This window comes from Coregonus clupeaformis, chromosome 21 (genome assembly GCF_020615455.1).
Source record: "Coregonus clupeaformis isolate EN_2021a chromosome 21, ASM2061545v1, whole genome shotgun sequence".
Classification (NCBI taxonomy): Eukaryota; Metazoa; Chordata; class Actinopteri; order Salmoniformes; family Salmonidae; genus Coregonus; species Coregonus clupeaformis.
The window spans coordinates 16209883-16236801 of record NC_059212.1 but is presented as its reverse complement, the minus strand read 5'-3'; the positions used below and the strand labels follow the sequence as shown (position 1 = coordinate 16236801).

Genomic DNA, 26919 nt, shown 5'->3' with positions numbered 1-26919 from the left:
GTGTTCAGAGCATGTTGCAGTGCTGAAAGAATATAACCTTCGTCGCCACTATGTGAGTCTTCATGCCAACAAATATGACAACTTTCAAGGACAGCGGAGATGAGAGAAGGTGAATGAACTGTTGGCGGGTCTGAAGAAACAGCAGTCTGTGTTTACTCACAGCAGAGACATCAGTGACGCTGCAGTGAACGCTAGCTACCTCATTGCTAATGAAATCGCAGTGGCTTCAAAACCATTTAGTGAGGGTGAATTTGTAAAAACATGCATGATGAAGGCAGCGGAGATTGTGTGCCCTGAAAAGCGGCAGGCTTTTGCAAATATCAGCCTGACAAGAAACACAGTTGCAGACAGGATTTCCGATCTTTCAGTGGATTCTAGTCATTTCAAGTCATTTATTGCGTTTTCGGTTGCAATTGATGAAAGCACGGACATTACAGATGTTGCACAACTGGCCATTTTCATCCGCGGAATTGATGACACATTGACCGTCACCGAGGAGTTCGTGGAGTTGGTGCCGATGACAGATACAACGACAGCAGCTGATATTTTTACCACACTCGTCGGCGCGCTGGACAGGGTCGGAGTGGACTCGTCCCGCGCTGTCAGCCTGGCTACAGATGGTGCGCCCTCAATGATCGGGAAAAAAGCAGGCGTTGTGACAAAGTTCAGAGAGAAAGTGCAATCTGCAATTGGAGGACGTGATTTTTGACTTTTCACTGTATTTTGCACCAGGAGGCTTTGTGTTGCAAGTCATTAAAGATGGATAACGTCATGAAGGTGGTCATCCAAACTGTTAATTTCATCCGATCCAGAAGCCTGAATCACCGTCAGTTTGACAGCCTTCTCAGAGAGAAAGACCACATCTATGGCCTGCCATACCACACTGAGGTAAAATGGTTAAGCCGAGGTGCTGTGCTGAGGCGTTTCTTTGATTTACGAGAAGAAATTGAACAGTTCATGGAAGAAAAGGGCAAACCAGTGTTAGAATTTCATTCCGCAGAATGGATGCAGGACCTTGCATTTATGGTGGATGTTACAGAGCACCTGAATAACTTGAACAAACAGCTGCAAGGGCGCAACAAAGTTGTCACGCAGTATTATGACAGCATACGTTCTTTCAAGTTGAAGCTGTCATTGTGGGAGATGCAACTTGCCGGTGGTGATGCAGCTCATTTCCCCTATCTGAAAAATGTGTGCGCGACCCAACATGTGGCAGACATGAAGCGGTTCAAAGATAAAATAACGGGACTGTTACGGGAGTTTGAGCAACGCTTTCAGATTTATGTTTATATGTTTTTATGTTGATGTGCTATTGTTTTTAATTGATTTTATTTTATTTGTATATTTAACCTATTCTTGACTCTGTGGTTCTTGCACTTGTTTGGGGAACAGGATTTCATTATTTTTATCTACATTTCTGCCTGAGAAATGACACCCTGATATAGTTCTGTGATCTGTGATATACTTCTGTGAATCACTGAGGCATTGTGTGTTTGTGTGTTCTTTGTCCTCAGAACTTTCAAATAACTTGAGGTGTTTTATGATTAATAGTGATGTTGTGCTTTTGGACACTGTCCTCAGGCTCCAGCTTTATGTTTATATGTTTTTATGTTGATGTGCTATTGTTTTTAATTGATTTTATTGTATTTGTATATTTAACCTATTCTTGACTCTGTGGTTCTTGCACTTGTTTGGGGAACAGGATTTCATTATTTTTATCTACATTTCTGCCTGAGAAATGACACTCTGATATAGTTCTGTGATCTGTGAAACAGTTCTGTTAATCACTGAGGCATTGTGTGTTTGGGTGTTCTTTTTCTTTAGAATTTTCAAATAAACTTGACGTGTTTTATGATTAATAGTGATGTTGTGCTTGTACTATTTTGGACACACTGTCCTCAGGCTCCAGCTTTATGTTGTATGTTGATCGTATTAAAACCAAGAAAACAATCTGAAGTTGTTGTTTTTAAGTTATATATACCATGATTTTTCCGGTCCGGCCCACTTGGGAATAGATTTTCCTCCATGTGGCCCCTGAGCTAAAATGAGTTTGACACCCCTGCAATAGGTGGTCCAGATATGTCATGGCATAGCACAAGCCTTTCCACTTTTGTTCTCTATTGCTCCTCTGTTGTTCCTCGAAAGGGGGAGGCCGATGACATCAGACCAACTCCTTGAATGCCCAACTCCTTCAACTTTGCAGTTGTGTGTAAAAAACACTATTTTGCTCAAAACATATTTTTTTACCCTTAAGTGGGATATCGCTGTCACGATCGTCTGAGGAAACGGACCAATACGCAGCGCGTGGAGTGAACATGATGACTTTATTTATAAAAGCAACCACGAAAACAAATAAACGAATGACGATAGTGAAGTCCTACAGTGACTATGACTGAACCTGGAACAAAAACCCACAAACACACAGTGAAACACAACAGTTTAAATATGGCTCCCAATCAGAGATAACGAGCCGACAGCTGACACTCGTTACCTCCGATTGGGAGTCAATGACCAAACATAGAAACCAACCCAACAGAAAAGCAAACATAGAAATACACCCAACAGAAAAATAACAACCCTGGCTCAAAATAAAAGTCCATAGAGCCAGAGTGTCACAGTACCCCCCCCTAAAGGTGCGAACTCCGGGCGCACCAGCATACAGTCTAGGGGAGGGTCTGGGTGGGCGTCTGTCCATGGTGGCGGCTCTGGCACTGGTCGTGGTCCCCACCCCACCATAGTCACTACCTGCTTACGTAGCCTCCTCCAAATGACCACCCCCCAACTAAACCCCACAGGATTAAGGGGCAGCACTGGACTAAGAGGCAGCACCGGACTCAGGGGCAGCACCCGGACTAAGGGGCAGCACCGGGCTAAGGGGCAGTACCGGACTCAGGGGCAGCACCGGACTAAGGGGCAGCATCGGACTAAGGGGCAGCACCGGACTAAGGGGCAGCACCAGGATAAGGGACAGCACCAGGATAAGGGGCAGCACCAGGATAAGGGACAGCACCGGGCTAAGGGGCAGTACCGGACTAAATGGCGGATCCTGGCTGGCTGGCTCTGGCGGATCCTGGCTGGCTGGCGGATCCCGGCTGGACGGCTCTGGCGGATCCCTGGCTGGCGGAAGGCTCTGGCTGATCCTGTCTGGCGGAAGGCTCTGGCTGATCCTGTCTGGCGGAAGGCTCTGGCTGATCCTGTCTGGCGGACGGCTCTGGCTCCTGTCTGGCGGAAGGCTCTGGCTGATCCTGTCTGGCGGAAGGCTCTGGCTGATCCTGTCTGGCGGAAGGCTCTGGCTGATCCTGTCCGGCGGAGAGCTCTAGCGGCTCCGGTCTGGCGGACGGCTCTGAAGGCTCATGGCAGACGGGCGGCTTTGCAGGCTCAGTACAGACGGGCAGTTCAGACGGCGTTGGGCAGACGGACAGTTCAGACGGCGTTGGGCAGACGGGCAGTTCAGGCGCCGTTGGGCAGACGGGCAGTTCAGACGGCGTTGGGCAGACGGACAGTTCAGGCGCCGTTGGGCAGACGGGCAGTTCAGACGGCGTTGGGCAGACGGACAGTTCAGGCGCCGTTGGGCAGACGGCAGACTCTGGCCGTCTGAGGCGCACCGTAGGCCTGGTGCGTGGTGCCGGAACTGGAGGTACCGGGCTGAGGACACGCATCTCAGGGCTAGTGCGGGGAGAAGCAACAGGGCATGCTTGGCCCTGGGGACGCACCGTAGGCCTGATGCGTGGTGCCGGAACTGGAGGTACCGGGCTGAGGACACGCATCTCAGGGCTAGTGCGGGAAGCAGCAACAGGGCATGCTGGACCCTGGGGACGCACATAAGGCCTAGTGCGGAGAGCAGGAACAGGCCGGGCTGGGCTGGCGACGCGCACCGTCTCCCTGGTGCGGGTGGCCGGAACAGGCCGGGCTGGGCTGGCGACGCGCACCGTATCCCTGGTGCGTGGAGCAGGAACAGGCCGGGCTGGGCTGGCGACGCGCACCGCATCCCTGGTGCGAGTGGCCGGAACAGGCCGGGCCGGGCTGGCGGCGCACCGTATCCCTGGTGCGTGGAGTAGGAACAGGCCGGGCTGGGCTGGCGACGCGCACCGTATCCCTGGTGCGAGTGGCCGGAACAGGCCGGGCCGGGCTGGCGAAGCGCACCGTATCCCTGGTGCGTGGAGTAGGAACAGGCCGGGCTGAGCTGGCGACGCGCACCGTATCCCTGGTGCGAGTGGCCGGAACAGGCCGGGCCGGGCTGGCGAAGCGCACCCTATCCCTGGTGCGTGGAGCAGGAACAGGCCGGGCCGGGCTGGCGTAGCACACCGTGGACCTGGTGCTTGAGTAGGAACAGGCCGGTCCGTACCGGGAACACACACCACTGGCCTCAACCGAGGATCAGGAACGGGCCGGACCGGACTGGCAACACACATCAGTCTTTCACGCCGTGCCACAAACACTTCCCTCCTCTACTCGCCAATGGCTCCCGTACTCCGTTAGCCTTCTCTCCTTTTTCTCCTGTGGCAGCCTCCTGCTGCCCAGCCCAAGCCATGTGCCCCCCAAATTTTTTTGGGGTTGCCTCCCGTCCTTCCGACGATGGCCCTGCCGATGCCGTTGCTCCTCTCGCCGTCGCCTCTCCACCGTCTCGCTCCATGGTCGGCGATCCATACCATCCAGGATCTCCTCCCAAGTCCAGGACCCTTTACCGTCCAACAGTTCCTCCCATGTCCAGACCCTTTGCTCCTGGACGCGCTGCTTGGTCCTTTTGTGGTGGGTTTTTCTGTCACGATCGTCTGAGGAAACGGACCAATACGCAGCGCGTGGAGTGAACATGATGACTTTATTTATAAAAGCAACCACGAAAACAAATAAACGAATGACGATAGTGAAGTCCTACAGTGACTATGACTGAACCTGGAACAAAAACCCACAAACACACAGTGAAACACAACAGTTTAAATATGGCTCCCAATCAGAGATAACGAGCCGACAGCTGACACTCGTTACCTCCGATTGGGAGTCAATGACCAAACATAGAAACCAACCCAACAGAAAAGCAAACATAGAAATACACCCAACAGAAAAATAACAACCCTGGCTCAAAATAAAAGTCCATAGAGCCAGAGTGTCACAATCGCTTTTCAACAGTAAAAGTTAAAAAATCGCAGGAGGATGTATTTAATTGTTACCCAGAAATGATTTGATATGAGATAAAAAATAATAATAATGTGATGACCTGACTAGATCATAAAAGAACAACTGTCCAGACAGAGGATTGAGTTTACGAATGGACGGTTTATTAAACCAACTTTACACAGGCTACTGTTTGGCCGTAGCCCACGCCAAATAAATGAAAGATAACCCACAAGCCAATCGTGACCTTCTCTTGTGAAGCCCAGACGTAAAAAGAGGGAGAACAAAGGCTAAACCTGGTCTTAACTTCCAATGCTCCATCCCCCTGCCCAACCCCCCTCCACGCCACTCCGCCAACCGCCAGGATGCCCGGCATCAGAACATTCCAGGCATTCCCGTGATTGGCAGATAGCAGGTTGATTGACATGTCGGACCCCGCGAACACTGGGTACTGGTAGGTACAACACAACCATCTACTAGCCTAACACATAACACACAGCTGTCTGTGTGGGTCGCTACAATAATAACAATATGCCATTTAGCAGACGCTTTTATCCAAAGCGACTTACAGTCATGTGTGCATACATTTTTTTAACGTATGGGTGGTCCCGGGGATCGAACCCACTACCCTGGCGTTACAAGCGCCATGCTCTACCAATTGAGCTACAGAGGACCAAAATGGCTGCATTGGATCTTTTTAAAGCAGAATCTTTTACAAATTACAAATGTTTCATTCCCTTTGACTTTGTCTAAACAAAACGTCAGTAGCCTTTACCTATCATTTGTATTTTGACTATCAGTCATGTAGACAAATTCGGCGTTTGAACAACAGGCATATTGAATAGAAAGGGACCAATTTGGAAAATTCTTAATACAGTAATTTGTCACTCAGTATCAGAATTTTTCACCCTGATAACGTTTTTCATCTAAATTCTTATAAGAAGGACCTAGTTGGCATGCTATATGCTTATGTAAATGAGGTATCAATCAAAACATAGTTTCATTGATCAAACGAGACTAAGCTGCATCCAATGTCACTTTGTGATGGATGGACCTTGTGGAGTAGCACTGGGCATGGCAGTGATGGGCCTCCTGTGCCCAGACTGGGACATCATCGTCTGGGATCGATGGTTGCAGACAGCTGCTGTAATGTCCCCCTGAGGAGGGCCTCAGCCCAGCCTGTGTGCCGGGAGGTGAGACAGATGGGGGAAGAGGGGAGGGGAAGGGTGGATGAGGGAACAATAGTGTGCACCTGCAGCCTGCAATTCAGGGCGTTTCTGCATGTGGGCATTCCTGCATCTGCTGGAACAACCCCCCCCATTGGTTCCTTCATGAACACCCTCCCTCGACCATCCCATTGGTTCCTGCATGAACGCTTCCCCGTTCGAGCATGACATCTTCATGCTTCTGACACTTTTGAATGTGGGTCAAAAGGGAAATAAGTATTATCTGAGTGTCCTTCGCTCCCTAAGTATTATCTGAGTTTCCTTCGCTCCCGCCTGCCGAACACTTGCCCTCACCATCGTTAACAGAACTGCGGGAAAGCATTGCCCGACAGGCGGGGGCGAAGGACTGCAGTTGGGAGGCTGGGGCGATACCGTGTGCTAGCTAACTAGCTAGCTTGCTATTTAGCTAGCACATGGTGTCGCCCCCGCCTTCCACCTGCTGTGTTCCGGAGAAAACCGTGCCCGACAGGTGGGCGCGAAGGACACTGTCTACCGGTCGCCCCCGCCTCCTGCCAGCACACCAAAAAAAAAAACTAGCTTGCTAGTTAGGGACACCGTGTGCTAGCAAGCATGCTAGTTAGCTAGCTAGCACACGGTGTCGCCCCCGCCTCCTGTTTACCGGAATAGCTGGCTAAGCTAGCAGAGAGTGTCCTTCGCTCCCGCCTGCCATTGTATGGCTGGCTAGCTAGCTAACAATGTAGGCCCCGCCCCTTCTTCTGTGGGGTTTATCGACAGCTGGCATCCAACGTTATTGTGCATTAACGCCATCTACTGTACTGGAGCGTCCCTGCCTCCCGCCTGTCATAGCTTTAAAAATGTACCAATAGAAGTATAAAGAGGGGTTACTGCAGGTGCAGGAATGCCCACATGCAGGAACGGCCCGAATTGCAGGCCGCAATTGTACCCTTCTCAGAGGGAAGGGGGGATGGGTGTGTGGGGGGGGAGGGGCAGTGAAATTACCAAATGGGTCAGATGGACCAGCATCCTCCAGGGGACCACTCCCTCCCATCCTCCTGAGTCAGCCACTCCAACACACACACACACATTATGACCACAGTAATGTAATGACAATGACGTTCAGATGAGATCAGCCCTCGTGGGTGACCCTACCCAGTCACATCTTCTGTCACAGCTGATGGATGGACATACACCACACCCTGATGTATGCAAATACACTCTATTGTTGGTTTCAAGGTGTCATTGTCACTGACTGTGTCACTGGTTGAAAACACGCAGGCAGTATTGCATTTGTGTCGACCTTTATTGTGCCAGGACAGGAGAAGTCAGGGAAATAATACATTGTATTAGAAATGTTTTATCTTTCAACAATGAATGGAATTTCTTTGTCTCTGGATAGATGATTTAGTAGATTAGCCACACAGTAAGTAAATAATATAATATGCCATTTAGCAGACGCTTTTATCCAAAGTGACTTACAGTCATGTGTGCATACATTTTTTTAACGTATGGGTGGTCCCGGGGATCGAACCCACTACCCTGGCGTTACAAGCGCCATGCTCTACCAATTGAGCTACAGAGGACCAGTATGTACTTTAGCTTGTTCTTTGGCTATGGTTGCATTTCTTTAGCCCTTTTTAAGATTAATTATACTTAACAATACATATTTCAATTATGATTTCTGCACTTTATCACTTTATCACTGCACGACGTCTATGAAGACCAGTATTCCTTCCCAAGATATATTGTACATGAATACTTAATGTTTGGAGGGCAGCACTGCATCTTGTGTTATTACAGTACTGGTTCAATGATAGATTGATTGTATTGTTTTATTACAATATATGTCCTCCTCAGCCAGCCAAAGCAGCGCACGCACCAAAAGGTGTTCTCAATCCCTTTAATCTCTATCAATACCCCCCTGAGGAAATGAATTGGCCTGATATCTCATATCTGGGATTATAAAGAGAGTTAAGGCAGATTTGGAGAGGAATCCAGTCCTTTCATCTGGGTTTAATAAGTGTTTTTTATTCAGTTGACCAGACATAAGTACGCACACAAATCCCCCTGTGTCCATATTCATACATCATTAAATGTTAAAATGCAGCATACCAAGCATTAAGATATTATACAGTAGGCCCTATGTGGTTTGTATTTCTAAACACTGGCGTTATATGCATAATTATTATGATGTTAATGTGATGAATTTGGATAAGTAAGGGTCAGATTTTTTGAATATATGTACTGCGGCACGAAATGGATGCTCTCAGTGATTATCAACATTAAACTCTTGAGTCCAGTAGCTACTCATAAGCCACATGGGATACAGAGGAATTAGTCTATGCGATAGTGTTTAATGTAGTACCATTGGAAGCTATTCAAATTAACTTTAAGCAATAGTTATTAAGTTAGTGGCAAAGGGGAGGAAGATGGAAGAAACAAGGTTATTTCTTTTGTTTTCAAACAAAGATTCTGCAGGTTGCACCAAAAGATCTCAATACCCTCGCTATTTGTCATAGAGCCAATACCACAGTTACGAATGTGGTCCATCTGTTACATTGCTTTTGTGATAAATTGCCCTCAGGTCTTAGGAATCATTGCTTGCACAGCAAAAAAGTGCTTTTCAGGGAGGGCTGTTTGCCATAAATGCTTCTAATGGAAACTGTGTGTGTCTATGCTTAATCCTGTGTACTGTACCTACTATATGTGTTGTTATACTTAATAGCTGAACAGTACAGGACCACAGGCATTATACACCTCTATTTGCTAGCCTCAGTATAGATTCCATCTCTGCATGAATTTCAACTGGGAATTTTTGTTTATCTTCACCAGTCTTATAATCCTTACTGGTGATAAAATGGTCTCAAATCTACTCCGCTATAACCAAGAAAATATGAACAAGACCAAACGGTAACCTTGCGTAGTGCAGCCATGCAGGTCTGAACAGAACGGCCATAGTGAGAACATCTTTGGCACCTTGAGGGTGAATCTCAGATGAACCACAGGAGAGAGAGGGGTTTATGGCTGCTGGACATGCCTGGATGTCACTACTGGCTGAATGTAATCTTCTAGGTTACTCATGTGTACACTGCTCTGGGTGCATATGTCATGTGCACGCTGCACCTCACACACTCAGCCATTTTGTTTCAGGGATTTTAATTGGGATGATAACATGGAGGGAGAGGAGAGGGTATTGGAGGGACATTTGCATTGTGTAAGATTACAGTGTCTGTACAGTCTGGTAATGTGGCCCATACAGTATGACGATTGTGCTGAAGCACACATAGTTAACACTCAGCACTATGAGCAGTCTGACCTGAGGGGACAGGCTCTCCATGGGACTAATGAGGGACACATTAACTGGAGAGGAGGATGCCTTATACAGCAGCCAGTGTGTGTGTGTGTGTGTGTGTGTGTGTGTGTGTGTATGTGTATGTGTGTGTGGTGTGTGTGTGTGTGTGTGCCTGTGTTGACTCAATGTGTCCAGGAGGCAAAGCACTGACAGCAGAGCTCCTCTATGCCGGCTGATTCACAGGCTAGGAGGGGCTGTACTAGGCTGTGTTGAGCTAGGCTGGGCTTCCATCTGCCTCACTGGAGTGTCACAGTTACATGCCGCTCGCTCTGAAAAGGGCTCAGTGTAGACTGAAGTTTACGCACTGTGACATAGCAGTGACATCCGTGGGTCCTGGCATGCAGAGCAGTCTGATAGAGACCCAGGCAGCCCAGGCAGCTCTTTGACTGACAACATGGCTCTCTGTGGCTTCATGGTTACTTCCTTCTCCTCCTCCTCATCCTCCTTGTCCTCGTCCTCGTCCTCGTCCTCCTCCTCGTCCTCGTCCTCCTCCTCGTCCTCCTCAACACAGACTGAGATGGCTGTCCTTCTGTCTATAGATGAGACACATTTTGACAAAACATGAAAACGCTACAGACTATCGATCTGGAATACTGGTGGGAATAGTGTTGAGGACTATGAGGTCCAGTCCACATAACTGCTGGATTTATTTATCTTATATGGATTGCATTTAAAGACTGCAGTGACAAGCCATCTGGATCCACCCTCCAGTTTATGCTTCAGATACATCCAGGTACAGCTTCCAACTATGCAAACCTGTATGTGGGACAAGTTGAGGAAGCACTCATTTACAAAACAGAGACACACCCCCTACTTTCTAAAATCCCCCTATGGAAGAGATACATAGATTATGTCTTTGTGCTCTGGGAAGAAAGTCAGCAGGAACTAAATTAATTCCAAACTCTGTTAAACGAGAGCTCTGAATATCTCAAATTCACCATGCAGACTGATGAGAAGAAAATAAATTACCTGGACTTATGGATCCTCAAAGAGAATGATGCATTACATACAGACGTATACACAAAGCCCACAGAGCACAATACCCTGCTACATGCGGATAGTATGCATCCCCTTCCCCTCAAGAATGGTCTACCATATTGCCAGTTATGCAGGGTTAAACTAATCTGTGGCGACCAGTCAGACTTTGACAGCAACGCTAAGAAAATGACAGATACAATCAAAATGAGAGGCTACAAGAACAAAACCCTTGATGCTGCAATGATGAAAATATCTCAAAAACCAAGAGAGGAATTGCAAAAAAAACTTAACCAAAGAAGAAAAACACTGTTTTGTCTACATAACCTGGTTCAAGCATTCATGACATTACCCTGAAGAAGGCACAGTGATGCCGAAACGTTGGTGGTTTACCCAATACATTACTGGGAGGTTATACATAGAGTGTGCGTCTCTCTTTGTTTTTATAGCTTACAGTTTATTCCCTGTTAGTCAGCACCTCTACACTAAATAATGTTCTCTGGGTGTGCGCCAGCTCATGCTTTTTATCAGGTACATCCTTAACATCAAGTGTGGCTGTCAATCGCTCAAGGTTTTCTGTGGCATTCTACCCCCAGACCATCAGTGGCTATAAGCCTGGAACTTGTGTCTGCTGTGACTGGTAAATGCAAGAAAGATGGCTGTGTCAATAATTTAGTGCACAATAATATCCCGGTGAGAGATTTTATTTATGACGGTGAATACCATTGACCTTCTTCATTGGGCATCATGCAGAAAAAGCGGTCCTTTGGTAATTGCTGAATAACATGGTTCAATTGATTGGGTTCCTCTTGGCAGTGGTACAGGAGGCATTCATCATGTATGGGAAGGAGGCAGGACTGAGCTGGGATGGGCTGCAGGCTGGGGAGGCGCTGGCTCCGGCTCCATGAGGCATTGATTGAGCCATATGGGACACATGTGCACACACACACACACATAAAACACCACTTAAAGCTATAATCCTTAATTCAAACAATAACAAAGCATTGTCCCTGCCCCGGTTTCACTAAAAAGCTAAGGGATGGAGCTGGAGAAATGTAACCACTCTCAAATTCATAGACAGAGCTATGGATGCAAGGACTGACCATCCATGATATCAAATAGTTTTAACCATATTTTGAGTTTATACACTGTCTGTTTGTATTTATGTTGTTTACAAACGTTGGAGTAAAACAAACTTATATTTTGGGTTCTGATGGGGTACGACAGTTAAACTAAGCTCATTAGGCATTTATAAGTTATATTCTTCAAGAATCAACCAAAAATGGATGTAGCAACTAAGGATTTTAGCTTTAAAGGATTAGTAGTATTAGAGGTGCAGTTTTTCTGTGTTGTGATCTCACCCTGGTCTTCTGACTGCAGCGAGCACAGTCCCTTTGTACTGTCTCTCTGATGTTCTCTGATTGACAATGAGAAGCAGGTAAAGGCAGTAATTAGCAGACTTAGTTGGTCAACAATAGTGTGGCGGTGAAGCTATGATTTACTGCTAGAGATGGAAATTCCCTCCACACTTCTCCTCCTGGCTGTATCGAAATCCTCATGAATACGACAGTAGAGGTGAAGTGGTTGCTGTGGTTACCAATCAAAATGGCATTCAGATAGATATGGAAATACTCCTCGCAAACCATTTGACTCAAGCCCATGTTGGTATTTACGATGCGTGTTTGCTGTCTCCTCTGCGTTCCCCCGAGGGTCCTGAGTGGATGCATGAAATCGTGCCACTATACAGTATAATCCACTATAGAAACACAGACATCTAGAGAGGATTGCATACATGTAGCTGATGGTGATGGTGATGCTTAGCAACGGAGGGAGCGCTTAAAGAACAGGTGTGTTCCGGCACTGCAGCCTCAACCTGTGTCTGTGTCCCAAATGGAACCCTAGTCCCTTTATAGTGCACTACTTTTGACCAGGGCCCATAGGGATCTGGTCAAAAGTACTGCACTATATAGTGAATAGGGTGCCATTTGGGACACAGCCTGTTCTGTTCCTTTCTTCCATGGTGTGTCTGTCTCCCAGGGCTTGTAGCCTGTCTCTGCCAGTCAACCTCAGAGCCCGGCTCTTTCCACCTCAGTCCCCCCATAAAAGCAAAGGCTTGTTCCACTGACCAGTCACCATTCTCCAGCAACCATTAGCAGGTCAAGTGCTCTCCAACTGTGAAAGATGAGTGTCACTCAATACTTGAGACTGTCTGAACTAGATATTCGACTATACAGTGCTGTATAGATCGGATCACCAGTTGAAATGTCTGAGTGGCTTGATTTCACACACCAAACACACGCACACACCAAACACACACACCAAACACAGGCAGTATAAAGTTTTAAAAGATAGTGTAGTCTGGTCTGGGTCTTTTTGGAGGTGATTGACAGGACCCAGAGCTTGGGGAATAGATGAGGCTTTGGCAGCTTTGGCAGCAGAGAGATATATTGGTGGGAAGAAAGTGTTTGTGCGTGTGTGTGTTTCTGGAGCTGTCAGTAGCAGTGGGAGTGTGTATGTGCGGGGGTGATAACCACACTGGGCCACTGATGGCTGGGGAGGGAGGGAGAGATGGAGGGAGGAAAATGAGACAGTGATGAAGGGGACGAGGCTGGACCCTACAGTATGATGCCAGAACCAGTGAGACATGAAGGATAGAGCCATCGGGAGAACAGCTCTGTCACACAGAGACAGAACAGAAGAGCCACTGCCACCGGCCCTAGAACCCACAGAGAAACAGCACACAGAACAGAGCCAGAGGGCCAGGCCAGCAGCATGAGAAGTAACAAACAGGACGCACTAACCTGGGTCGTGTTCATTAGGCACGAGACAGCAGGAAACCTCTTGAAAATGAAGATGAGCTTTCTTGTTGGACAAGTTCAAGTAGCACCTCCTCGGTTTAGAAATGTTTCCTCCTGTGTCGTGCCTAATGAGCATGATCATGGTTTAAAGTCGATGAGAGACATGGAAAGACTAGACAAGTATTTGATTATGCATTTGTGCTATTATGATTGAGAGAATCATGTCTGACATTGTTTAGTTTGTGTTTCAGGGACTGATAGAAACATTGAACAGAAAATAACTTGATTGTTTTGTATTGTGTCAGCAATTAACCATCTCTAAGACCTATATACAGTATCTAGAAATTAATCAAACAAATAACCGCCTCTTTTGCATTGGCCAGACACTGTGACAATGAGTCTTAAAAGAAGCTGGAGAGATTGAGTCTTAAGAGGAGCTAACAGACGTTTTTAGGAGAGTCTTAGGAATCCCTACTGATTTGAACTACAGTGATTAAAGGTCTGAGCTGGTAGAGCTATCAGAGCTCGGTCTCCACTGATCCTGTGAGTTGGCATGCATGGTCTCTGAGGATGCTACCCTGTCCTGCACGCCTCACACAGTCAGTCAGTCACACAGCCCTGTGCGGAGCCTGTCATCATCACGTTTCTCAGGCTGGTGCAATTTGGACAATGTCAGTGTTTTAGATCAATGTGGAGCATGATCCCTGTCTGTGCTCTAGCTCAGCCCGTCTCGCAAACATAGACGCAGGCCTGCATTGTGTGTATTATTTGAATGAGTGGGTATATTATGAGTGTCTACACAGGCAGGCGTGTTGTGTGTACAGTGTACAGTAAGCTATGGTTCCATCCACAGGCATTGTTGCTCTATGCACATCTCTTGAGCCACTCTTCAGACTGGCATTGGCTGAGTGGTAGAAATAATCCCATTTCAGGGAAGGATGCACAACAACATTTGGCTAATCCCATTTAGAATGGCGATTATCATCACACCATGCAAAGCCCCGGCACTCCACTGCAGTATTAACATCATCCAGAGGCCAGTTATCCATCCAGTTATCCAGCCACAACCAGTGTTTCGCATACTGGGGGGCTTGATGCTGGGGATGATATGAAATAGGTAGTTAGTTACCATGAGAGGGAGATGTTTTCAAAGGAAATGGGTCGTAAGCAAACAAATTGTCCTACTGATGTCCACTAATTCAGTACTGCAGTACTATTGGCTTCTATGGTATTGCACAGTATTTCATCATGGTAGTATCCTGGATCAACCTGGAAGATTAGCTTTGTTTGTCATCAAGAGAGAACATGTGAGACGTAATTTGTCGAGATTATCTCTGATTTAGCCTTGACAATGTGGAGGAGCAGTGATTGAGCGAGGAGGGCTAGTGACCTTTCTGTCTTCATGGCAGTGTTAAGGGGATGGGATGGGGTGGGGTGCATCATTATGCTGTTCAGGGCCTGGAGCCCATTCAGTGAGAAGGTCAGGTAGGAAGATCCCAATGAGACTCTCTAATGCAGACCTGGACCTTGACTAGCACACACACCAGTAAGAGATTTGAAGTAATCCTGTTTTGATTGATCAATCATGAATAGGTCATTGGATCATTGACAGGGCAGGAGGGAAGAATTCTTGTAGTTTGCATAATACTTTACCACTATCATGCATGCATATAGATTTTGTAGAGCTTCCATGCCAGACATTGTTCTACTAAAGTCTAATGTATCTGCAGAGGACTAATATATAGCTAATCATTTCAATTAATGTACATCATAGGCTCCTATTTAACATTTCCTCATCATATCGTCTCTCTCTGAGTCTAATTAGTTAACCATTACTGTCACGACTTCCTCTGAAGCTGCCTTCCCTCCTTGTTCGGGGCAGGCTTCGGCGTTCGTCGTCACGGGCCTTCTAGCCACTGCCGCTCCATATCTCATCATTCCATTTGTCTTGTCTTGTCAATTACACACACCTGGTTCATATTCCCATCATTAGTACGTGTTTAAGTGTTCCCTCTGCCCCCTTGTTCTTGTGGGTGATTGTTTATTGTGAGGATTAGTAGCTTGGTTGAGCTCAGTATTTTGTATTGCCGGGGTATTTTTCCCAGAGTGCATGTTTGTTCCAGTGCGCCTGTTTTGCGCACTGGACTGGTTACGCTGGATTACGGAATAAACTCTGTATACTGTGATTTACCCTCCTGCGCCTGACTCCTTCAAATCACGCATCACAGAATGTAAAAATGTAAAAACAGAATCACCCACCACAAATGGAGTCAGCGGGAGAGGAGCGCATGCCTGGAGTCGTGGCACGGGAAGGAGGAGCCGCATTGGACAACTACGGGGAGTTCGCTCACCTCTTTCGGGCTGTCTTCGATAACCCGCCCGAAGGTCGAGAGGCGGGCGAGCGGCTGGTTCACCTGAGGCAGGGGACGAGGACTGCGCAGGACTTCGCCTTGGAGTTTCGGACTCTAACAGCTGGGTCCGGGTGGAACGAGCGGGCCCTTATCGACCACTTCCGGTGCCATCTGCGGGAGGACGTCCGAAGGGAGCTAGCCTGCCGGGACACCATCCTTCACTCAACGGGTGGACATGGCCATCCATTTGGACAACCTGCTGGCGGCCAGAGGACATCCTGGAGGGGGTCTGCCCGTTCCAACCCCGGCCGACTCGGATCACGAGCTGATGGAGCTGGGTGGAGACGCGATCCAAGAGAGTGGAGGACAACAGCGCCAGTGTCACTCTGGTGGCACGAAGGGACATTACACCGCACGATGTCGTCAGCGTTCTTTTGGGTCTGGAGGCGGCAGGCAGGGCACTCGCATCACCCCAGGTATCGAACACCCACACTTGTTCAGAGCCCTCTGCTGCGCACTGTACCCTACCCATCCACTTTCCTGATCACATTGTAGTTCCCCAGTGTAGGGCGCTAGTCGATTCAGGCGCAGCTGGGAATTTTATGGACAGGGCATTCTCACACAGTCTAGGAATTTCATTGGTTCCCCTATCCATTCCACTCCCCATCAGAGCACTTGACAGTCGACCATTAGGGTCCGGGTTTGTTAGGGAAGTTACTGCACCAATCACCATTGTTACCTACAAGACTCATTGCGAGCAAGTCACGTTTTTTATTATTGAGTCTCCTGCTTTCCCTGTGGTACTAGGTATCCCTTGGTTAGCACTCTCATGGCCGAAGAGGGTTCTCACGGGGTGGTCATGAGAGTGTCAGGGTAGGTGTCTCTGTGTTTCCGTTGGTGCAACCACGGTGGAAAGTCCAGACAGTACCTCCACCGTGCGCATTCCCCCCCTAATACCTCGATTTGGCACACGCGTTTTCCAAAACGCAGGCGACCAAGTTACCACCTCATCGGGCGGGGGATTGCGCGATAAACCTCCGGGTAGATGCTGTGCCTCCCAGGAGTCATATGTATCCCCTGTCACAGGCTGAAACGAAGGCTATGGAAACATACGTCACCGAGTCCCTGCGCCAGGGGTTCATACGTCCCTCCACTTCACCCGCCTCCTCAAGTTTATTTTTTGTGAAGAAGAAAGACGGTGGTCTGCGCCCTTGCATTGTTTCTCGATCACTGAACAAGGAGAAGATACGATTTAGTTATCCTCTCCCCCTCATTCCTTCAGTGATCGAGTCAATGCATGGGGCGCGCTTCTTCACCAAATTAGATCTCCGGAGTGCGGACAACCTGGTGCGTGTCCGGGAGGGGGATGAGTGGAAGACAGCTTTCAGCACAACCACAGGGCATTATGAATACCTGGTGATGCACTACGGTTTGATGAATGCTCCATCCGTCTTCCAGACCTTTGTGAACGAGGTGTTTCGGGACATGCTTGGTCGCGGTGCAGTGGTCTACATCGATGACATTCTGGTGTATTCCACTACACGCGCCGAGCATGTGTCCCTGGTTCGCAAAGTGCTGGCCCGACTGTTGGAAAATGCCAAGGCAGAAAAGTGTCTGTTTTTCCAGCAGTCCGTCTCCTTCCTCGGATACCGCATTACCACCTCAGGTGTGGAGATGGAGGTAGATCGCATTTCAGCCGTGCGTAATTGGCCGACTCCAACAACGGTTAAGGAGGTGCAGCGCTTTATTGGCTTCGCCAACTACTATCTGAGGTTTATCCGGGGCTTTGGCAAGGTCGCAGCTCCCATTACATCTCTGTTGAAGGGTGGGCCGTCCCGGCTCCGCTGGTCTGCTGAGGCTGACAGGGCCTTCAGTAACCTGAGGGGTCTGTTCACCTCAGCCCCGGTACTGACCCACCCCGATCCATCACTACCGTTCGTAGTGGAGGTGGATGTGTCCGAGGTAGGGATAGGTGTTGTCCTATATCAACGCTCGGGCATGCCACCCAAGCTCCGCCCCTGTGCCTTCTTCTCTAAGAAGCTAAGCCCGGCGGAGCAGAACTACAACGTTGGTGATCGGGAGCTGTTGGCTGTTGTCCGAGCCCTGACCTTGTGGAGGCATTGGCTCGAAGGGGTGAAACACCCTTTCCTCGTCTGGACAGACCACCGTAACCTGGAGTACATCCGGGCAGCGAGGAGGCTGAATCCTCACCAGGCCAGGTGGGCCATATTCTTCACCCGGTTTGATTTCACACTGTCATACATCCCGGGTACGAAGAATGTGAAGGCAGACGCATTGTCACGGCTGTATGACACAGAGGAGAGGCCCAGAGACAACACCCCCATACTCCCGGCCTCCTGCATTGTGGCGCCGGTAGTATGGACGTGGATATAGAGCAGGATTTACGCACAGAGCCATCTCCACCTCAGTGTCCAGCTGGGCTGCAGTACGTGCCTGCTCTTATCCATGACCGTCTGATCTACTGGGCACACACGTCACCCAGGTATCGGTCGTACAGTGCGCTGTCTGACCGGAAAGTACTGGTGGCCTACCTTGGATAAGGACGTGAGGGTGTATGTCTCCTCCTGCTCTGTGTGCACCCAGAGTAAGGCACCTAGGCACCTCCCAGCGGGTAAGTTACAACCTTTAGCAGTTCCACAACAACCATGGTCTCACCTGAGTGTTGATTTCCTTACCGATCTTCCCCTCTCCCAAGGTAACACCACCATCCTTGTCGTTGTGGACCGCTTTTCCAAGGCCTGCCGCCTCCTTCCTCTGCCCGGTCTCCCCACGGCCCTGCAAACTGTGGAGGCCCTGTTTACACACGTCTTCCGGCACTACGGGGTACCAGAGGATATAGTGTCTGACCGGGGTCCCCAGTTCACATCCAAGGTCTGGAAGGTGTTCATGGAACGTCTGGGGGTCTCGGTCAGCCTGACCTCTGGTTTCCAACCCGAGTCTAATGGGCAGGTGGAACGAGTAAATCAGGATGTGGGTAGGTTCCTGCGGTCCTACTGCCAGGACCGGCCGGGGGAGTGGTCGGTGTTCTTGCCATGGGCCGAATATGCCCAGAACTCTCTCTGTGACTCCTCCACTAACCTAATACCATTCCAATGTGTTTTAGGTTACCAAACGGTTCTGGCACCGTGGCACCAGAGCCAGACCGAGGCTCCTGCGGTGGATAACTGGTTTCGGTGTGCAGAGGAGATGTGGGACGCTGTCCACCTCCAACGCGCCGTGCGTCATCAGAAGGTCAATGCTGACCGCCACCGCAGTGAGGCCCCGTTTTCCGTACCGGGTGATCGGGTCTGGCTCTCGACCCGGAATCTGCCCCTCCGCCTGCCCGGCCGGAAGCTGAGCCCGCGGTTTGTGGGGCCGTTCAAAGTCCTGAGGAGAATCAACGAGGTTACCTATAGGTTATTACTCCCCCATGATTACCGTATGAACCCCTCGTTCCATGTGTCTCTCCTCAGGCCGGTGGTGGCTGGTCCGCTCCAGGAGTCTGTGGTGCGGGAGGTCCCTCCGCCTCCTCTGGACATCGAGGGGGCCCCAGCATACTCTGTTCGTTCCATCCTGGATTCGAGGCGTCGGGCAGGCTTCGGCGTTCGTCGTCACCGGCCTTCTAGACACTGCCGCTCCATATCTCATCATTCCATTTGTCTTGTCTTGTCAATTACACACACCTGGTTCATATTCCCCTCATTAGTACGTGTTTAAGTGTTCCCTCTGCCCCCTTGTCCTTGTGGGTGATTGTTTATTGTGAGGATTAGTAGCTCGGTTGAGCTCAGTATTTTGTATTGCCGGGGTATTTTTCCCTGTGTGCATGTTTGTTCCAGTGCGCCTGTTTTGCGCACTGGACTGGTTACGGAATAAACTCTGTATATTGTGATTTACCCTCCTGCGCCTGACTCCTTCAAATCACGTATCACAATTACCATATCAGAAGCCGCTTCGTTTGACCCAAATATACTATTCAGTAAATTACTCTGTAAAATATATCTATATTTCCGTGCAAGATTCGACTCATCTAAAAATAGATCAGGATTCCAAATGAACATTTATCCTGGCACTTCTAGAACACACTTAATGCAAATTAGAGGCATAAATGCAAGAGTAACGGAGGGTTGTAATAATTCTGTATGACACAGTTCTCTTCGCCATACATCTCTGTAATAAGAACGTTTGTGGAAGAAGCTTTTTAGTTATTCTATAAAATATTTGTCTAAAGGACAAAGGAAGTTAGATGCTTGGCTTGTACCTAAAGCAATGGTTGGACCACTTGTATTATAGCTTATTTATAACACAACACTATATATTTTGATGGGGTGCTTCAATTAGAGAGAACCCAAAGCAAGTACTGATTCCATCATCATAATTTTACTGTCCTTACTGTACAGTAGTACAGGCCAGGGGTTATGATGAGTGGCTTCCTAAAAGGAGACCTTCCTCATTCTCAAATCAATGGAGGAAATGACTAGCATGATGTCACTAAGAGGAGTGATGCATTTTCCCAGATTCAGAAGATGTTTCGCCTCAGCATATTGAGAAAGACAAAGCAGCACTCAATATGCATATGTCTGGGTTTGATGATAACTCATCATGGGTACGCTTGGTGTCATGAGTTTAGATATTATAAAATACTGTAGTTTCGTTGTGAAGAATGATGTGACGCTTAGTAGTGAAATATAATCATTTAACTTACATCATTGTAGTTAGAATACCTCATGATATGCTGCAGACCATATTATTTATTTTTCGTAGCTGTCTATTTAACCACAAACCGATGCTGGCACTAAAACCGCACTCAACGAGCTGTATAGGGCCATAAGCAAACTAGAAAATCTTCATCTCGAGGCGACGCTCCTAGTGGCCGGTGATTTTAATGTCTTGCCTAATTTCAACCAGCATGTCACCAGGCGAAAAAACTTTACGTCACACGGAAATGCATATAAAGCTCTCCCTCGCCCTCCATTTGTCAAATCTGACCATAACTCTATCCTCCTGATTCCTGCTTACAAGCAAAAACTCAAACACCATACATGGGAATATTTTGACTCAGTACTACAACCGTTAAAAACAAAGATTTATGGTAGCTGAAGACTGAGACTAAGCATTTGGGTTTGAAGTGCATTCATGTCATAATACAAGGGGCTGACATGGATTGCTTGGCCCATTAAGTGCAGGTCATTGTTGGTTCACCTCTCTGTTGCCTGTGAGCGTGAGTATGTTGGCTGGGTGCCTGGGTGGGTCAGGGGGATAATCTGTCTGTGTGAGGCCCCCAGACACACCCTGGGAATGGGGCATCTGGCATCGCGGCGGCAGGGCTGGTGCTGGGGCAGGGCTGGTGCTGGTGGAGGACTGGTGCTGGGGAATAACTGGTGCTGGGGCAGGGCTGGCAGGGTGCACCGTAGCAAAACATTTAAAAGCGTTTATCAATTGAAACAGAAAACAAGCGGTTCTTATTGGACAAGTTCAGGAAGTTGCTCCCTGTTCCAGTCCTTTTCTTTCTTCGTTTGGTGCCAAATTAATACAACTCAGGTGCCAGTAGGCAGGGCCTCTGTTGGAGACTAATTCAGGGCCCTACAGTAGCTGCATCCTGGAAAAACAGGAGTTGGATCAGTCTGTGTATCAATTCACAGTCTGGTAACGTTTCATTAGGGCCATATTCAGTCATTAGACCTTTAGCAATGACAGTAACCAAAGTCAGAATTTCATAAGCATCATGTCTACTGTGTTCTGTTTTAAAGCAGAAATGGGATTCTTAGAAACCTCTGAAGTGCAGTTACCATAGTAATCACTAGCTGACTCTGGGGACTTGAAGGCATGCACAGAGTCATAGAAAGTTTAACTAATCTCAAGAAACTTGAATTCATATCACTTAAATATGCAACACTGACTGTTCAGATTTAGTAATATTTCTGCTAGGGAAATATAAATGTGGTACAATCACAGATGAGATGCTGTGATCAGTACAAATTTATAAACAAAATATAAGTGTTCAACCTCCGTCCATTCAAAATGGTGTTGCATATAATCCACATTTAATGAGGCACTTACGGAAAGTATTAACGGTCAAAGCTTACACCTACACTAAGCTTGAAAGCAGCAGTTTTGTGAAAACATCCAACTGCAGTTTGATCATTTCCACATTAACTTTACAGATGCGGCACTTGTATGTGGTTATTTGTGACAAAATTAGTTTAATATCAGTGCTCTTAATGTAGAGAGCTACAAAAATTATAGAGGCACCAAAACACAGACACTAATTGGTCACCAAGTTGGCCTCCGCTGAACATGTTCTCATGTAATGGAATAGTAGAAGCAGTGTACAGTGCTGTAGTCAAATAGCCCCGGGGTGAGCCGGTAGATTCTGGGGGGTTATGTTTGGACGGTTGCCCAGACTACCAGTAGAGCATATAATTTTTGTGTGTGTGAGGATTTAATAGATTGGTGGAGCTGTAGTCAATAGCTAGCCTCATCTTAATTCTGAGCATCTCTCTCTCTGGCAGTAAAAGTGTATGTTCGAGAAACAAGCTCTTTCAAGCCTTTATGTTTAAATGGTTAGATTAGCATTGTAAATATAGATGTAGGTAATTAGCTGGAAATAGCTAGCAGCTTAAAAGTGATGTTCCATCCACTCTAAGGTTCTGCGTCCCAAATGGCACCATATTCCTTATATAGTGCACTACATTTGACCAGAGCCCTATGGGTAGTAGTGGACTATAAAAGGAATAGGGTGCCATTTGGAACTCTGCCTAGAACAAGCAAGTGTATAGCTGTTTCTGCCAATGCTAAGGTTAACTCAACTTTAGTGTCACTTGAGACATTCTCACTGTGTAACAATTAACTCCACTTTTAGAAAACAATTGGTCTTTATTTATTAATTAATTTGCAATGACAGGTTAAATGTACTTATAAACTGGGTGGTTCGAGCCCTGAATGCTGATTGGCTGACAGCCGTGGTATATCACGGGTATGACAAAACATGTATTTGTTACTGCTCTAATTACGTTGATAACCAGTTTATAATAGCAATAAGGCACCTCCGGGGTTTATGGTATATGGCCAATATACCACTGCTAATGACTTTGTCCAGGTACTCCGCGTTGCTTAGTGCCTAAGAACAGCCCTTAGCTGTGGTATATTGGCCATATACCACACCCCCTCGGGCCTTATTTCTTAAATGTATCATAATCATTATTCTAGCTACAATACCAAGCTGAAGTTATGTAACCTTGACATCACTTTCTCTGTGTTTATTGTTTCTAACCACACTATGTCTGTATTCACAGAATCAACTGCAATAGCACTACATAATTCACATCAAATCCATGTGCATCCTTAGGCATACCTAACACAGGATAACACAACACAACATCAGAAACTCTCTTACTGCTGAATGCAGTCTGTTGGATAGGAGCTGTAAGACCCACTTTTAGAAGTTAGACTTGGTGAAATTCATTCTAGATAGGATTATAATATGAAAATGGATGGAAAGCATTTGAGTGGCACATATAAACACAAATATGATATGACTCTCTATATGCATGCATGACCAAAGGGGGTCATACTGTGGGGAAGTCAAGGGGTAGCACATTAGCTGATACGCCAAGAGATCCAAACTTCTTGACAAGGTCGCTAGGTGTCCTGTAATTTGACTTATGGATGTATTGTTTCCTTTTGTTCCAGGTATTTCCACGCCATCTACCTGGGCATCCGGAGCCGGCGCAGTGGGGACCATGACCGCTGGAGGTTCTACTGGAGGATGGTGTATGAGTTTGCTGACGTCAGCATGCTGCACCTCCTGGCCACCTTCCTGGAGAGCGCTCCTCAGCTGGTCCTGCAGCTCTGCATCATCATCCAGACCCACAAACTGCAGGCTGTCCAAGGTACTGGTATTACAACTCTCCCTCTCATCCCATCTGTCTGCCACTATACACATACTGTAAATACACAGGCCATCCAACGTACTTTCTGAAACCACACTTTCACATACTCTCTCCATCCCCCACTATTCCCATTCATTGTCTCTGTCTGTTGTAAATCAGTCACATTGCACTGTTAAGGTTTTCCTGGTAGGGATACCACGGTTTAAAAGAACACCACCACCCAAGTGTTCTATTGTAGGCCAGGCCTGTGTGGAACACTTATTTGTTAGTGTAAACAAAAGCACATCAATGTAAAGTCTGCTCTTGGAAATGCAGGCTTAATGTCATGTTGAGCTCAGAAAGAGTGTGGTCCTCTCTCCGGGGCAATGAATCATGTTTAATTATGCTTTCACACGCACACCTCGCACACCTCGCATGCCTCGCACTTGTAAACGCACACACACACACCCAAGCAAACGCACGCACAGGGGCAGGAAGGCTGGCCACATGTAGGCCAGTGGAGGGCTTCCAGGCCTGCTGTGGGCTTAAACACTACCACAAGTCTTCCCCTTGTCCATAGTCCCCACAACTCCACAGGCTTGCTTTGCTCTACCTTCTCTTCTTCTGTGCTGAGCCGCGGGAAGGAGAGTCTTTACTGCACTTAAGAGGCACTAATGCTCTTTCTGCTGTGCTAAAGAAAATTGGCCCTCTGACGTTAGAGGAGGGGAGAGGAGGGGAGAGGGGTTTGGAAAAATCTGTGATGAGCTTGAGAGGGAGAGAAAACAATAGATCCCTGAGGTTAAGAAAGGTGTTATTTTGATCATGCGGCCATGGCCACAGACATTCACATCTCTCTCTCTCTCTCTCACTCACTCACTCAAAGTATCACTGAGAGAGTTATCCAGAGAGTTAGTTATCCAGCTCTGTTGCTTGCAGTGAGAAAACCATATAGTGCCTTTTTATAAAAGCAGTGACGAACCAGTGAGAGAAACTGTCAGTAACACAGTGACAATGCCAAAGGCATGAGTCTATGAGGAGAAAACCACTCATACACTGAAAAAGCTTAGCTGTACAGTGTACCAGGAAGCAGACACTCATGAACGTTTTATTTCCACAATATCCATTTCTCAGTGCTGTCAACAGTAATGACCCTGCTGCTGCTGCTGAAGCAGGTATTTCCACACAGGCTATGTCTGAAATTAAAACCAATTCCCTATATAGTGCTTATACTATATAGTATCCTGTATAGTACTTTTGGCCATAACCTTTGTTGTCCAAAATGTCCCCCAATTCCCTATAACATAGTGCACTAGTCTGGTTAAAGGTAGTGCACTACATAGGGAATAGGGTACCATTTGGGACATTGCAGCCCCAGTGCTGCAGTGATGCTGCTGTGGTTTACATAACCCTGCCCCTCCTTGGTCCCCAGCCCGCCCCCTTTCCCAAATTACTAAGGCTTCTGTGAGCAGGAGGAGAGTAAGGAGCATTACATAACCAGTCAAATCACACTGCCCAGTAGCCAGGCAGCACGCTGCTGGACTGTGGCAGCCCGGCAGGTTCCTCTGGCTCTGGCTTCCCTCTCCTCCTCCTCCTCCTCCTCCTCCTCCTCGAGATGTGCTGCACGTGTGTGTGTGTGTGTGTGTGAGGGCAGAGGAAGGGCAGAGGAAGGGCTTTGCTTCCTTCCGCAGGCACACACCCACACACATGCACTAAACTAAACGCGCACAAACACACGCACGCAGGGCCTAGCTCCAGAATAAGAATCGCATCCCCCTCCCAGTCCCCTGCCACTCCTGGCCTCAGCCTGTTAATCATCCCACTCCACACAGTAGTCATTAAACCCTTTCATCACGTCCCAACACCTAATGGCCTGGCCTGCATCTAACTGGGTTAAAGACTGTCATTAATCAATGACAAACAAATACACACATATAAATAGATAGGCCTATCAATATAGTAGATAGATACAGTTGATAAAAAAGCATCTGCTTAAAGGCATAGCTATATTATTGATAGACATACAAACAGGAGACAGACAGACAGACACAGACAGACAGTTGTCTACTTTAGAAAAAAGTAGGAACATGACAGAAAATCATTGTGTTCTTCCATTTCTGTCTACACAAAAACGTGTTATCTAGAACCTAAAAGGGTTCTTCAGCTGTCCCCATAGGATAGCCCTTTGAAAAACTAGTTTTGGTTCCAGGTAGAACCCTTTTTGGTTTCAAGTAGAAGCCTTTTGGTTGTGGAAAGGGTTTTACCTGGAACCAAAACTAGTTTTTCAAAGGGCTCTCCTATGGGAACAACTGAAGAACCCTTTTAAGTTCTAGATAGCACGTTTTAGTGTAGACAGAAGTGGAAGAATGCAATGATTTTCTGTCATGTTCCTACTTTATACATCACACCATTCAGTTCTGACATCCTGAAAAAGAGAGAGCGGACATCTCTCTTAACAAACTGACTCGGTTTGACTTTGAAGTGAAATTAATTAGAAAGCACAGGAGTCAGCCATATGTTAATGTCTGATAACAAAATGCAATTGACTGTAATGGTCCTGGGTGTTAAAGGCCAGGAACAGGGAGATAAGTAATGCATATACTGTAGTTACACTTAAGCCCATAGTGACTATTTGGGAGACATTACACAAAGGGTATCTACAGAAAGGGTAATTGGGTAACACTTTGCTGTACTGTAAGGCTCCTTGAGTGAGGTGACAGGATTGACATTGGCTCTATATACATATCCATCCACAAGGAGGCAAAGAGTTTTGAGCGAGGCTGTAAATAAAATATTGATTCTTTGATATGTATGTACATTGAAGCTGTCCTATATTTGCTCTATCATCTAAACTCTTCATTTACATTTGAAAGGGTGTTTGGATGGCTTTCATTTTAAACTTTTGAAGCTGGATTTATTTATCCAGTTCCAGGATAATTAATTGATTATGTATGAGGTTGTTGCTACATGGACAAAAATGTCCATAGCAGCCAGTCACATCATAATCCAGGATCTAGATTAGACAGACAAGTCTCTTCCCACAGCAGTCTGCAGTCTAGAAGGATGGATTTCGTTTTGTGCCCCATCATCATGTTTTCTCTTACTTTCTGGAGTAAAACCAAAGCCATCTCTGGTAAAACTGAAATGGAGATATCCAGGACAGCTCTACCACCAGACAGAGCACAGCTTGTTGCCAGATCTCTCTGTGTAACTCTTTATTGTAAGAGGAGCCAAGGGAGCTGCGTTGAAATAAATAGCAATCATCTCCATTTAAATGTGATC

General features: G+C 47.2%; 1 protein-coding gene across 1 annotated transcript in view; it reads left to right on the top strand.

Annotated features, from left to right (window-relative positions):
* The window catches only part of LOC121535238 (XK-related protein 4), an 80085-nt gene that overhangs the window by 43798 nt on the left and 9368 nt on the right, over window positions 1-26919 (top strand). The window contains exon 2 of the mRNA XM_041842103.2: window positions 23462-23661. Within this exon, the coding sequence (XP_041698037.1) occupies window positions 23462-23661 (200 nt within the window). The remainder of the gene's footprint in view (window positions 1-23461; window positions 23662-26919) is intronic.